The sequence below is a fragment of the Hemitrygon akajei genome, chromosome 27 (genome assembly GCF_048418815.1).
Source record: "Hemitrygon akajei chromosome 27, sHemAka1.3, whole genome shotgun sequence".
NCBI classification, from domain to species: Eukaryota; Metazoa; Chordata; class Chondrichthyes; order Myliobatiformes; family Dasyatidae; genus Hemitrygon; species Hemitrygon akajei.
Genome location: NC_133150.1, coordinates 41541716 through 41555957, shown reverse-complemented (window position 1 = coordinate 41555957; position 14242 = coordinate 41541716). Strand labels below are relative to the sequence as shown.

The window sequence follows — 14242 nt, the reverse complement described above, 5'->3', positions numbered from 1 at the left end:
GGTCAGACACCACTTGGAGTACTTTGCTCAGTTCTGGTCACCTCACTACTGGAAGGATGTGGAAATTACAGAAAAGGTTCACAAGAGATTTACAAGGATTGTACCTAGATTGGTGGGCATGTCTTATGAGAGTAGGTTGAGTGAACTCATCCTTTTCTCCTTGGAACGGCGTAAGATGAGAGGTGACCTTATAGCGGTGTATAAGATGATGATTGATCGTGTGGATAGTCAGAGGCTTTTTCCCAGGGCTGAAGTGACGAACACAAGAGGACACAGTTTGAAGGTGCTTGGAAGCAGGAACAGAGGAGATGTCAGGGGTAAGTTTTTTTTTACGCAGAGAGTGGTGGGTGCATGGAATGGGCTGCCGGCGACAATGGTGGAGGCTAGGGTGCTTTAAAAGACTCCTGGATACATACATGAAGCTTAGAAGAATAGACGGCTACGGTTAACCCTGGGTTATTTCTAAAGTAAGTACATATTCGGCACAGCTTTGTGGGCCAAAGGGCCTGTATTGTGTTGTAGGATGTTCTAGGTTTTCTATGTTCTATCTTTGTTCTCAGGCCTGACGCCTGACAAGAAAACCAGGAATACTCAGTTTCCAACACATGATTTAATTGCAGTGAATCATCTCAAATGTGTTTAACACCATGTAAAGGGAAACAAATTTCTCTCCCAACTGCTCTATTTGGAAGGAGTAGCGGTGAAATCACCCATAGAAAGAAACTTATACTTTACATTTCATCCCTTTGTGCAGTTGTCATGGTTTCAGTCACAGTATTTTCAGAGAAATGAATTGGCTCTGTTAAAAGAAAATAAAATCCAATTTTATCTGCTTTGTACTTGCAAAAACAAGAGAGCAAAATTGTTAGACCAATAGGTATTGATCATGGTGATCATGATCAATGTTTGCCAACAGTGGTGGGAATTGGACCCCGATCACTGATCACAGAGTAATAATGTTACGCTAATTGTGCACCCAATTACGTTTACATTTGCATTCATTCCCATGTTCAGGCACCGGAGGTGTGAAGATACTGTTGGGGAAGTGAAAGGACTTGGAATGAGGGAACTGTAATCCTATTTAAGCATGTGTAATCATAAGGGAAAGGTCCACCATCAAGCATGACTTTCCAAAGAAATTTGTGAATCTATTAAATCCCAGGAAATGTGTCATGTTCAGTTAAAGCAGCAAAGTTGAGTATTTGAAGTAGTTTAGAATTTAAAACAAAATAATCAATTAAGACATTGAAAATATAAAACATGAGCAATTTTGCAGGAAATATATATATGTAATGCCCTGGATCATATTTTTACTGTTACTATTTGTATTTCAGTTTCTGCTGTTCTGTGGGAGCTGCTTCTTTTCAGCTTATATTTAGGTTATTGCTGAAGATAAGAGATGAGGTGAAACCTGTGCCATCCAATTAGGATGGTCGCATTGAAAGGGAGGTTTATCTGGTGAGGGACACTAAGGTTGGGCTTGGGGCTTTTTTTGTTGGAGTGGAGATGAGGAGGGAAGACGCTGGGGAGAACCAGTCGTAGCGTACGATCCGGTGGGAGACTGTTTGAGATGGATTGCGAGCGACATTTGGAAGGTGGTGTGAGCTTTCACGTTGACCGAGGGCCCAGCGCGTGAGTGAAGGTGAAGTACAAGATGAGCTCCAACTTGTGCACATCTGACTGTTTCATTAGAATGGGCCCTTTTGTTTTCATTATTCTTCACTAACCCTTTAGTTAAGATTCATAAATATAATCCCTTTAACCGTATGCAGTGTACTGTCTGTTATTTCGTGGCATTGATTTGTAACAGGGTAGTAAATGACACAGAATCCACTCAAACCGGGGTTTGGTGTGGGATCGAGTGTGCCTCAATCTCATGAGTTTGCCGGGGCCGGAGGTTGTCTTTCCAAGATTTATGCAGCCAAGGAAACCAGGGTGTTTCATATATACCTCCCTGAAAACTTCAGTTGGTATGTGAGAGAAGATTAATTAAAACAAATGCAGGATATCTAACAGACAGAAATGGAGGAATTTATAATGGACACAAAAAACACAAGGCCAATTCAATACATTTATATTTTTTCCTTTTGTCCATTTTCACAACATTTCCTTGTACCAATGTCAGGCCAATTGTTCTATAATTTCCTCTTTTCTCTCTACCTCCTTTTTAAAATAGAATGGTTAGCCTCTCTCCAATTCATTGGAATTAAAAATGGCCAGCAGTGCATCTATTATTTCTCGTGCCAATTCAAGTCAAGTCAAGTCAAGTCAAGTCACTTTTAATGTCATTTTGACCATAACTGCTGGTACAGTACATAGTCAAAATGAGACAACGTTTTTTCAGGACCATGGTGTTACATGACACGTTACAAAAATTAGGCTGAACTACGTAGAAAAACAACACAGAGAAAGAAAAACACACAACAACTACACTAGACTACAGACCTACCCAGGACTGCATAAAGTGCACAACACAGTGCAGGCATTACAATAAATAATAAACAGGACAATAGGACAAGGTGTCAGGCCAGGCGCTGGGTGCTGAGGGGACTGATACCTTGGGGGAAGAAACTGTTATATAGTCTGATTGTGAGAGCCCAAATGCTTCGGTGCCTTTTCCCAGACAGCAGGAGGGAGAAGAGATTGTATGAGGGGTGCTTGGGGTCCTTCATGATGCTGTTTGCTTTGCGGATGCAGCGTGTAGTGTAAATGTCCGTGAAGGCGGGAGAGAGACCTCGATGATCTTCTCAGCTGACCTCACTATCTGCTGCAGGGTCTTGCGATCCAAGAGGGTGCAATTTCCAAACCAGGCAGTGAGGCAGCTGCTCAGGTTCCTCATGTTCTCTGGGATGTAGAGTATCACAACCTGGAGATTTATTGGTTTTCAATCACATCAGTTTTCCCATCACCATTCTGCTATTATTGGTGAACACCGACGACCTCAGAGTTTTGCTGTGGTCAGGTCGCTTTCGGTGTGTGCTGCGTCTGTGAGGCTGGGTTTGACGGAGCTTTCGGTGTGTGCTGCGTCTGTGAGGCTGGGTTCGACAGAGCTTTCAGTGTGTGCTGCGTCTGCGAGGCTGGGTCGGGCGGCGCCGTAGAAGTCCATAGCGGGGGTATTTCCTTCTGCCGCTGGCATGGGATGGTGAGTCTGTCGGGACCCTGGGGACTTGTGGAAACTGTGTGGTGATTTCTTTTGAACTTATAGTCCTTTAACATCTTTGGACTATTTTTACTGTATCCACAGTTTGTTTTTTTATCAATTATGCTATTGTTTGCACTGTTGTAACTATGAGGTTTTGTGCACATCTTGTTGCTTTAGTTTTTGGTCTTGTTTGTCTGGTGGATTTGGAGCTCCTTTCTGGGGAACGTGCTAAGACGGTAGTGCGATATTAATACGCAGCAGCCTCTCCAGACTCTGGATTGGGGATTGCCAAACATTATGTGGATTTTCTAGTGTAGTCTGTTTTGTCATGTGCTTTTGTGATATCATTCTGGAGGAACGTTGTCTCATTTTTTAACTGCATTGCATTTGTGGTTTCTAAATGACAATAAACTAAATCTGAATCTGAATCTGAATAATTGCTTACTATAATTGTTTGAATGATTTGCTTATTTCCTGCACATTGCATGTTTGACAATCTTTTTCTAATGGGTTCACTCACTTTAACAGATTCCACAACCAGTGGACACTTTCAAGAACAGTGTAACTTATGTTCTCAATTTTATTACTTTTTTACTTATTAATAATTTGTTTCTTTTCTATTTGCACAGTTTGTCTTCTTTTCAACATTGGTTGTTTATACATTTGACTGTATTTTTTCATTGATTTTGTTTTATGAATTTGTATCGCCTCTGAATGTCTGCAAGAAAATGGATCTCAGGATAGTATAAAATGACAAATATGTGCTTGGACAATACATTTTACTTTAAACATTACAGCAGATTATCCCAGAAGGACTATCTTAATTAATGGCAGAAATATTACCAGATGAGACCCATTCACACCCAGCATATGGCAGCAGATCAGAGGCAGGAGACCCTGTGGTGAGTGACTCACGTTTGAACTGCTGTGCTGAAAGGCTTTTCATTCTCTGAAAGGTGGTGACAACATACACTCCATGCTCCTGAGTGAAATTCCAACAACACAATATCCAGTACACATCAGTCATTCAGTTGTACTCCATCAACCATCATAAAGAATCAAACCCTGCACCACTTACCCGTGCTGTTGACTTCAATCACATTTCTGCAGGTGCTGACACTGCTGGAGATGGACACATTGACCATTTCACTGGACTTTTCTCCTTGATTATTTGAGGCTTTGCAATAATACAGATTTTTTTTGTATTTTAAGGATTGACAATGTAGATCCAGTTTGTTGGTCTCAGAGATCTTTGAATCCCCAGATGGCGTCTTTTCATACCATGAGTACTGAATGGGAAGGGATCCATGGACAGACTCGCAGGACACTGACACGGAGTCCCCACAACTTAAGCCACTTGTTGGTGATGAAAATCGAAGCAAAGGAACAGACGGGGGTTCTGTGGAAAAGAATCAGTGAACATCTGAAAATCAAACACTCTGAAGATTTCAGCAATTCTCTATCTCAACCAGGACCGACCAGTTTGGAATCTCAGCAGCTCATCGACCTCTCTGAGTCTCTGCATCCTTGCAGCTGCCTGAACTGCCGTGTCTGCCATTATCCCAGAACACAGCAGGACTCCAGATCGGGACAGCAGTGATGACACTGAGTATGCGTCAGTGTGGAAATCAGAGTTACAATCTCTCTCAGCATCAAGGAGACAGTCTAGGGCAGGGGTCGGCAACCTTTACCACTGAAAGAGCCATTTGGACCCGTTTCCCACAGAAAAGAAAACACTGGGAGCCACAAAACCCGTTTGACATTTAAAATGAAATAACATTGCATACAACATTTTTTTTTGCCTTTATGCTATGTATAAACAAACTATAATGTGTTGCATTTATGAAATCGATGGACTCCTGCAGAGAAAACAAAATTACATTTCTGCATGCAACAAAAACATTTTGAACTCTGAAAAAAAGACGTTGGGTTGAAGGTTACTTTAAAGTAAAATACTCAATGTCTATTTGAGTCCTTCTTGTATTTATGAAAAACACCGAACTTAAATTGTCCGCCAGCAGCAAACCAAAAATAACGTCAGCCAGCTGTCAACCTGAAAAATAAAAGGACTATTTCACTGAACAATGAAAAAATATGAATATACGTAAAATAATAGGCAATTAAAATATTTATCATATTTGGTTAATGGGATTTCTGCTCCTGGACCTCAGCGCACAGCGTCTGCACATCAGGGCTGTATGACGTCACCTTCATCTTTACACAGGATCGCAAGCTGTCATCTGTGAGGCGTGCGCGATGTTTGTTTTTAATACAGTTCATGTTGGAGAACACCTGCTCACATACATATGTGGATCCGAAGATCGACAGGACTCCAAGCGCATACTTTTTAATGTTTACATAAATGTCGGGGATAGCATTCCATGTTTCGGACACAAGTTTGTCCGGTTTGGGGAGGTTTTCAATATCACTCCATTTGTGATTCTGAGCAAGAACGGCCTTCTGAAGGGCAACATCTTCAAGGTCTGCTGTCAAGCGTCTAAACTTGGACACCCATATGTCTTTGTCGGCTATGTTGGCCAGTTCCATCTCAAGATCAGGTTGACTCACATCTGCCAATGCAGTCGTATTCAATAGGGATGGATTGATGCTTAGGGGAGTGACCGGGAAGGATAATGTGTTTTTTTCCTCTCTGAACTCACAGAAGCGTTTCCCAAACGATGTTTGCATTGCGATGATTGCAGAATGTAAATACTCCGAATTTATCATGTCGTGAGCTTGTTTGAACTCTCTCAAATTGGGGAAGTGAGACAATGTGCCTTTCTGTAAATCTCTGGCAAGCACTGTCAACTTGCGCTCGAATGCCAAAACATCCTCCAATATGTGCAGGGCTGTGCGTCCTTTCCCCTGAAGAGCTGTGTTCAGCATGTTCAGGTGCGCTGTCATGTCTACCATGAAGTGTAGCTTTTCCAGCCACTCTGGCTGTTCCAGCTCAGGAAAGGTGGGCCCTTTGCTGCCCAGGAAAGTTTTCACTTCTTCCAGACACGCGACAAAGCGTTTCAGCACCTCCCCTCTGGACAGCCACCGGACTTTGTTGTGCAGCAGGAGATCAGTATATGCGCTTTCCAGCTTGTCCAGTAACAAACGGAATTGACGGTGATTTAAACTTTTTGCCATTATTTTATTGACAATCTGAATGACAACATCCATTACTTCTGTGCATTCCGGAGGAAATGTTTGAGCGCACAGTGCCTCTTGGTGCAAGATGCAGTGAAAAGTCAGCAGCTTTCTGTCCAGCGACTTCTGCAGTAAAGCCACAAATCCCTTATGCGCTCCTGTCATACTTGGTGCCCCATCAGTAGCTACTGACACCAGGTGGGTGGTCTTTATTCCTTTGGCTCTTAAACAATTCAAGACAGCCTCACAGATGTCCTCCCCCCGTGTTTGGCCTTTTAGAGGTATCAACTCAATCATTTCTTCCTGTGGCCCGGCAGAGTTTACATACCGGCAGAACAACGCTATTTGTTCAATATCACCTTTGTCTTTAGACTTGTCACAGGCAATCGAGTAGGCCACAGCTGAATTGATGTCTTTAATTTGCTGTCTTGTGATGTCTTCTGCCATTTTTATGGTTCTGTCTTTGACAGTCTTTGCAGAGAGGGGCATATCCCTGATTTTCTGCACAATTTCACTCTTGTTTTTAAAGTCCGTGAATAGATGTTCTGAAATCTTAATGAAAGATTCTTTTATATATTCACTATCTGTAAACTGCTTCCCATGCCTGACTATTTCCTGAGCGGCAACAAAACTAGCATATGTAGTTGATTTTCCAGACTTCATCCACTTCTTGAAATGATTTTTGCTCAGATCAACCTTCCGCATCAGTTCCGAAACGGCTTTTTTTCTCTCATCTCCATCAGGATATTTTTGAGCAAAGGCTGCGTGTTTATTCTGGAGATGTCTTGCGACATTTGACTTTTTGTCGTTTGCTAGTTTCTCATTGCATATTAAGCATACCGGTAAACCAGTCTCGTCAGCAGTGAAAGCAAATGAATCTGCCCACGTATCATTAAACGTTCTGTTTTCTTCAGTCACTTTTCTTTTTTTAGAATTCTCCATAGTTAGCCTACCTTGGATCGAAAAATTAAAGAAATCGCGCACTGGCGGGTGTCAGGCATTGGCAGTGGTGACGTATATTAATAGCGACAAAAAACACGTTTTATTTAGATTGTACAAGATCACCATAATCTTCAAATTTAGAATTACATTTCAAAAACTAACAAACTAACATAAAATACATTTTAATTAAATACTCATCATTTATTTTCCAAAGCCACAGGGAGCCGCAGCACAGAGATGAAAGAGCCGCATGCGGCTCCGGAGCCGCGGGTTGCCGACCCCTGGTCTAGGGTGTCACCTAACAGTTTGTCATTGGAATGGCAATATTTGTGTGTGTCCTGGAAAACTCCCCATCATGTGAAAGTAGGATATTGTCAGATATGTACAAAATGAATGGTGACTTTTGGGACAAGAGTATAATTGTTATTGGTGTTAGTGACTGACAGCAGCAAGGGGACCCATGAGTATTGATATCGATATGAAGCCAATAAGAAATCATATGTGACTGGAGAACTAGAAAGACCATAGGCCATAAGACAATAAGATATAGCAGTGGAATTAGGCCATTCAGTCCATTGAATCTGCTCCACCATTCAATCATGGCTGCTTTATTATCCCTCTTTATCTATTCTCCTGCCTTCTCTTTGTATCCTTTGATGCCCTTAAGAATCAACCTCAGCTTTAAATATACCCAATGATTTGGTCTCCACAGCTTGCTGTGGCAATGCATTCCACAGATTCACCAGCTTTTGGCTAAAGAAATTCCCCCTCAACTCTCTGTTCAAGGACACCCTTCGATTCGGAGTCTGTGCCCTCTAGTCCTGGATGCTCACACTGTAGGAAACCTCCTCTCCACACCCACTGGGCTTTTCAATGCTCGATAGCTTTCCACGAGATCCTCCCTCATTCTTCTAAACACCAACGAGTACAGGCCCAGTGCCTTCAAATACTCCTGATGCATTAGGGAAGATTGACTTCATGTTGAATATAATTTCCAGTTTTGATACACGGTCCAAAGACCTACTAGTTGGTAGGTTAATTGATCACTGTAAATTGTCTCATGATGAGGCTAGGGCTAAATCTGGGGATTGCTGTGTGACAATGCTTGAAGGGCATAATCCACGGTATATCTCAATCAATCAATCAATAAAACATAGTTACCTGGATTGGAGTGTATTAGCCATGGACAGAAGTAGGAAAAACTTGGATTCTTTTTGCTGGATTGTAGGAAGCTGAGGGGATTCCTGATAGAAGTTTATAAAATCATAGAAGTCAGAGATAGGGAAGATAGTCAGAATCATTTTTGTGGGTGCTGGGGAATGGATTCCTGGAGCACATTGACAGAGACAAAGAGAGTCAGCATGTGGTAGAGGGGGGAGTGACTGATCCATGAAGCAGGGATGGGTAGTGGGAAAGCCTGCTGTGGGAGAACTGAATGAAGTCTGGATAGCTCTGGAACTGATTCCCTTTTTATGAATTTCAAGCTATTCACACCATGAGAAACACATGTTTGTTATCGACCTATTAACATCAGACCATTTGTTTTGGTCTGAATTCAAACCTCTGACAGGGTGAAATTTTACACAGTTCAGAGGCAGGAAAATACGCTGAGCCTCTCACTGGAAATCGGTGTCCCATCAGTGGATCAGATCCCGCACTGAATGAGAGCAACATGAGAGGGGATTCCCCGTTCCTAGCCCACAACCCACAGGACTCTGCCCCACTGTGGAGCCTCCAGATATCCGTGCTGCCCTCACTCCGACCAGGGAAAACATGGATCAGACATTTCAGTGGAGACATCAAGACAATATACGAGAAACCTACCGCTAGAAACGTCTACACCAATCTCAAAGGTTGGATCATTGCCAGATGTTGTAATTCCACATCTGTAAGCTCCTGAATCTTGAGAGACAAGATTCTCCATAGTAACAGTAAATATTCCCAGGGATGTGTTATCTCTGATTGTCATTCTTCCATGAAGCTCATTTTGCCCATTTGCATTCACTGACAATGTCCATTGGCGATCCGACGTTGGGTACCAGTACTTTGTGTGTGAACGGTACATTGGTGCATAGTGACAATCGATTGTGACCGCTCTTCCCATAACTCCTCTTACTTTATCTTCTGCCCATAAAGCACCTGAAACTGAGAGAGAAATTCTTCAGAAAATGGACAGATAAAATAAAATTCACACAAGCAGATTCAAGATTCAAGATTGTTTAATCTTATTTCCTGTACACAGGTGTAAAGGAGAACAAAATCATTGTTACTCTGGATCTGATAGAGAACAATAAAAACACAATATCAAGAACAGAATAAAATTCAATATGTTTTATTTAAAGCTGTCGCTGTGTTCTAAGGAATCTGCGACACTATCAATTGGTGTAATTGAATGGGTGTTTCTCGGAATGGCAGGTGGTGACTAGTGGGGTGCCACAGGGCTCAGTATAGGGACCACAGCTGTTTACCATTTACGTTAACAATTTGGATGAAGGCATAGAAAATAACATCAGCAAATTTGCAGATGATACTAAGCTGGGTGGCAGTGTGACATGTGATGAGGATGTTAGGAGAATTCAGGGTGACTTAGATAGGCTGGGTGAGTGGGCAGATACTTGGCAGATGGTGTTTAATGTGAATAAGTGTGAGGTTATCCACTTTGGGAGTAAGAACAGGAAGGCAGATTATTATCTGAACGGTATAGAGTTGGGTAAGGGAGTAATACAAAGAGATCTCGGAGTCCTTGTTCATCAGTCACTGAAGGTGAATGAGCAAGTGCAGCAGGCAGTGAAGAAGGCTAATGGAACGTTGGCCTTTATTACAAAGGGAATTGAGTACAAGAGCAAGGAAATCCTCTTGCATTTGCACAGAGCCCTGATGAGACCACACCTGGAGTATTGTGTACATTTTTGGTCTCCAGGGTTAAGGAAGGACATCCTGGCTGTAGAGGAAGTGTAGCGTAGATTCACGAGGTTAATTCCTGGGATGTCTGGACTGTCTTACGCAGAGAGGTTAGAGAGACTGGGCTTGTACACGCTGGAATTAAGGAGATTGAGAGGGGATCTGATTGAAACATATAAGATTATTAAGGGATTGGATAAGATAGAGGCAGGAAATATGTTCCAGATGCTGGGAGAGTCCAGTACCAGAGGGCATGGTTTGAGAATAAGGGGTAGGTCATTTAGGACAGAGTTAAGGAAAAACTTCTTCTCCCAGAGAGTTGTGGGGGTCTGGAATGCACTGCCTCGGAAGGTAGTGGAGGCCAATTCTCTGGATGCTTTCAAGAAGGAGCTAGATAGGTATCTTATGGATAGGGAAATCAAGGGATATGGGGACAAGGCAGGAACCGGGTATTGATAGGAATTGATCAGCCACGATCTCAAATTGCGATGCAGGCTCGAAGGGCTGAATGGTCTACTTCTGCACCTATTGTCTATTGTCTATTGTAATTGAATTCCACATAGACTGAGAAGACAACAGCATCGTCCCTCATCACATGCTCACAGCTCTTCACAAGTAATGATTTTTATTTGATTGGAGTCATCATTGTCACTGCCCACTAATGTCTCAGTGTGTTTCCACATTTCTGAGTCAATAGATTACTGATCCAGTCCCATTCCAGACAGGTGAGCCCAAGGTCAGTGGTGGGTGACTTACTGGAGCCGATTGTGTGAGACAGGATCTACATGAATTTGAAAAGGTAAGATCTGATCTGGGATAGTCAATATGATATTGTGCATGGGAAATCTTCTCTCTAAAAATATGACTGAGTTTTTTGATGATGGAAGCAGTCAGATTGTAATAGTGAGGATTTGGTTTTCTGACAACATCAGACTTTATCACTGGTGGTGTGCCATTGGGATCAGTGCTGTTATTTGTAAACCACTGTCATTTGTCATCAATATGAAAGTTTGTAATTATAATGTAGGTAACATGATTAATAAGGGGTGGATGACACTGTAGTGCGGTGGACAGTGGAAAGAGTTGTCGAAGTTTACAAAGGGACCTGGAGAATTATCCAGTGTTCAGCCCCGTTACTCTGTGCCAGCAACAACCCCCAGTTGGGCCTGTTCCATCTGCCTGCATTTGACCCATCTCCCTCTCTTGTCGTTACTACCATCAGGTGGGAGGTGCCGGAGTCCTGGGGCCCACGCCACCAGGTTTGTCAGCACTTGGCGATCTGCAGCTATCGGGTTCCTGGATTGGCTTCACTCATCTCAGTGCTGAACTGACTCCGCAGCTCTGGACTCACTTTCAGGGACTCTGCGTCTCATGTTCCACGTATTAATTGTTTACATATTTTTATTATTTGCACCATTCATCCTCTTTTGCACATTAGATGTTTGTCAGTCTTTGTTGTGCATGGTTTGTCGTGGATTCTATTGTGTTACTTTGTTTTGTGGGTATCTGCGAAAAGATGAATTTCTAGATTGTTTATGGTATACATAGTTTGGTAATAAAATTACTTTGAACTTTGAACTAGGAGAGTGGCCAATGGAACAGGTGATGGAATTGAACTCAGGGAGTGTGAAATGATGGATTTTGGGAAATTAAACAAGGACACAACTTACACTGCAGGGAACGAGGCGTGCAAATACATTGGGCCCTGAAAGTGACAACACAGGTGTACAAAGTGTTGAACAAGGAGTATGGTTGGCTTGTCTTCTTTGGATGGGGCATTAAGTATAGTTGTTACTTAATACATGTTACAAATATAAAGGATGTTGACCAGACCTCACCTTGTCTACCCTGTGCAGTTCCAGAGGAAGAGTGTGATTAAATTAGAGAAGGTACAGAAAACATTCACAAAGATGCTACTGGGACTGGAGGGTTTGGGTTATCGATCGGCTGGGACAGCTTTCCTTGAAGTGAACACAGCTGAGGGGTGACCTGATAAACGTTTACAAATTAAGAGAGGCAAAGATATGGTGGATAATCACGGTCTTTATCCCAGGTTAGGGGAGTCAGAAACTAGAGAGCCTCGGGTTAAAGTGAGAGGGGAATGTCTTGGAGGGGTGGTGTTTTCCACACAGAGCAGTGTGTACGTGGAAAAGGCTGCCAGAGGAAGTGCTAGAGGTTTGGTACACATATAATGTTTCAAATAGATTTGGACAAGTTCATGGACAGGAAAGCTTTAGAAGGATTCCAGCCAATTGTGAGGAAATGGGAGAAGCTCAGAAAAACACTCTGGTCAGCATGGACGATTTGGGCCGAAGCTCCTGTTTCCTCAACCAATATCTCTATGACTCTGCTGCATCCTCTCTAAATTGTAACATACTTTTGAAAGGTTAAAATCAGAATTCTATTTTATTGCATTGGTGTGACGGCTTATTGGATCACAGCCAATCATATTACAGTTCAATTTAAAAATTCAAAGTACCTTTAATGTCAAAGTATGAATACTATATACAGCCTTCAGATTTTCTGTTTACAAGCAGCCGCAAAACAAAAAAAACTATAGAATCCATTAAAAAACAGTCAAATGCACAATGTGTAGTAAAAAAATAAACCATGCAAAAAATAAAAGTGAGTAAGTAGATTTGGAACTGAAATTCACAAATGTGAGTCCACAGCCATACAGCCAGTCATCACTGCAGCCAGTGAAGGAGCCGTTAATTACTGTACAGGCCACTGGCTCAGTTCAGCACAGAGACAGGTTAACCTCGTGGAGCAGCAAGCTGAAGACTTGCCCATCCTTCGCATAGGACTGACATTCCTACACAGTTTTGCATGAATTTTGAAAGCTTATTATCCTGTTCACAGCCATGAAATGCAGCAGACTTGTTCATATCTGTACATGGACTCAAATTCCCTTCCCATATCTCAAAGTGAGTGAGGTATTTCAATCAGCTGCCTGAAACTCAGTTTCAGTGGTCAATAATTTACTTGGACTGTTCACGGAATTCTAAAGCTAGTGATGACCATAAGACACAGGAGCAGAATTAAACTATTTTGCTTATAGAGTCTGCCCCACCATTCCATCAAGGCTGAGTTATTATCCCACTCAATCCCATTCTCCTGATTTCTCCCTGTAATCTCTGATGCCTTTACTAAACATGAAACTATCATGCCCTATTTTCAATACACCCAATGACTTGGCCTCAAAAGCCGTCTGTGGTAAGTAATTCCACACAATCAACACCCTCTGGCTAAATAAATTCCTCCTCATCTCCGTTCTAATGAACGGACTCCGTTCGTTGTACATGTGGAATGTGTGGTGTTTCCCTGGGGTGGTCCCGTTTCCACCCACATTCTAAAGACATATTGGAAAGATTAATTGGTCTTTGTTGATTGTCCTGTGATTAGGATATTGTTAATCGGGTTTGCCAAGGGTTGCTGGGCCTGTGTGGCTTGTAGGGCCGGAGGGACCTACTCTGCACTCTATCGGTAAATAAATCAAAGAAAGGAACATCCTTGCTTTCTGAGGATGATTTTTCAGACAAGATTTCCCCATAGGGAAACCATGTTTTATCAAATACCTCCAAGTACCCCAAAACCTTGTTCTTAACAATGGACTCGGACGGTGGAGCAAAGTCAAGATGGTGCTAAATGGCAACTGCTTTGAAACATGGAAACATAGAAATCCTACAGCACAATACAGGAACTTCGGCCCACAATGCAATGCTGAACATGTACATACTTTAGAAATTACCTAGGGTTACATGTACCTATCCTGGAGTCTCTTAAAAGACCTTATCCTCCACTGCCACCAGCAGCCCAGTCCATGCACTCACTACTCTCTGCCCCTGACATCGCCTCTGTACCTGCTTCCCTGAAACTTAGAACTGTGCCCTCTGGTTTTAGCCATTTCAGCCCTGGGAAAAAGCCTCTGACTATCCACACGATCAATGCCTCTCATCATATTGTACACCTCTATCAGTTCACCTCTCATCCTCCACACCCCAAGGAGAAAAGATCGAGTTCAATCAACCTATTCTCATAAGGCACACTTCCCAATCCAGGCAACATCCTTGTCAGTCCCCTCTGCACCCTTTCTATGGTGTCCACATCCTTCCTATAGTG

General features: G+C 42.5%; 1 protein-coding gene across 1 annotated transcript in view; it reads right to left on the bottom strand.

The window, feature by feature from the left end:
- Positions 1-731: 731 nt before the first annotated feature.
- The window catches only part of LOC140717063 (polymeric immunoglobulin receptor-like), a 35441-nt gene continuing 21930 nt past the window's right edge, over positions 732-14242 (bottom strand). The window contains exons 4-6 of the mRNA XM_073030245.1: positions 9044-9364; positions 4221-4541; positions 732-799 (exon numbers count right to left, since the gene is read on the bottom strand). Of these exons, the coding sequence (XP_072886346.1) occupies positions 732-799; positions 4221-4541; positions 9044-9364 (710 nt within the window). The remainder of the gene's footprint in view (positions 800-4220; positions 4542-9043; positions 9365-14242) is intronic.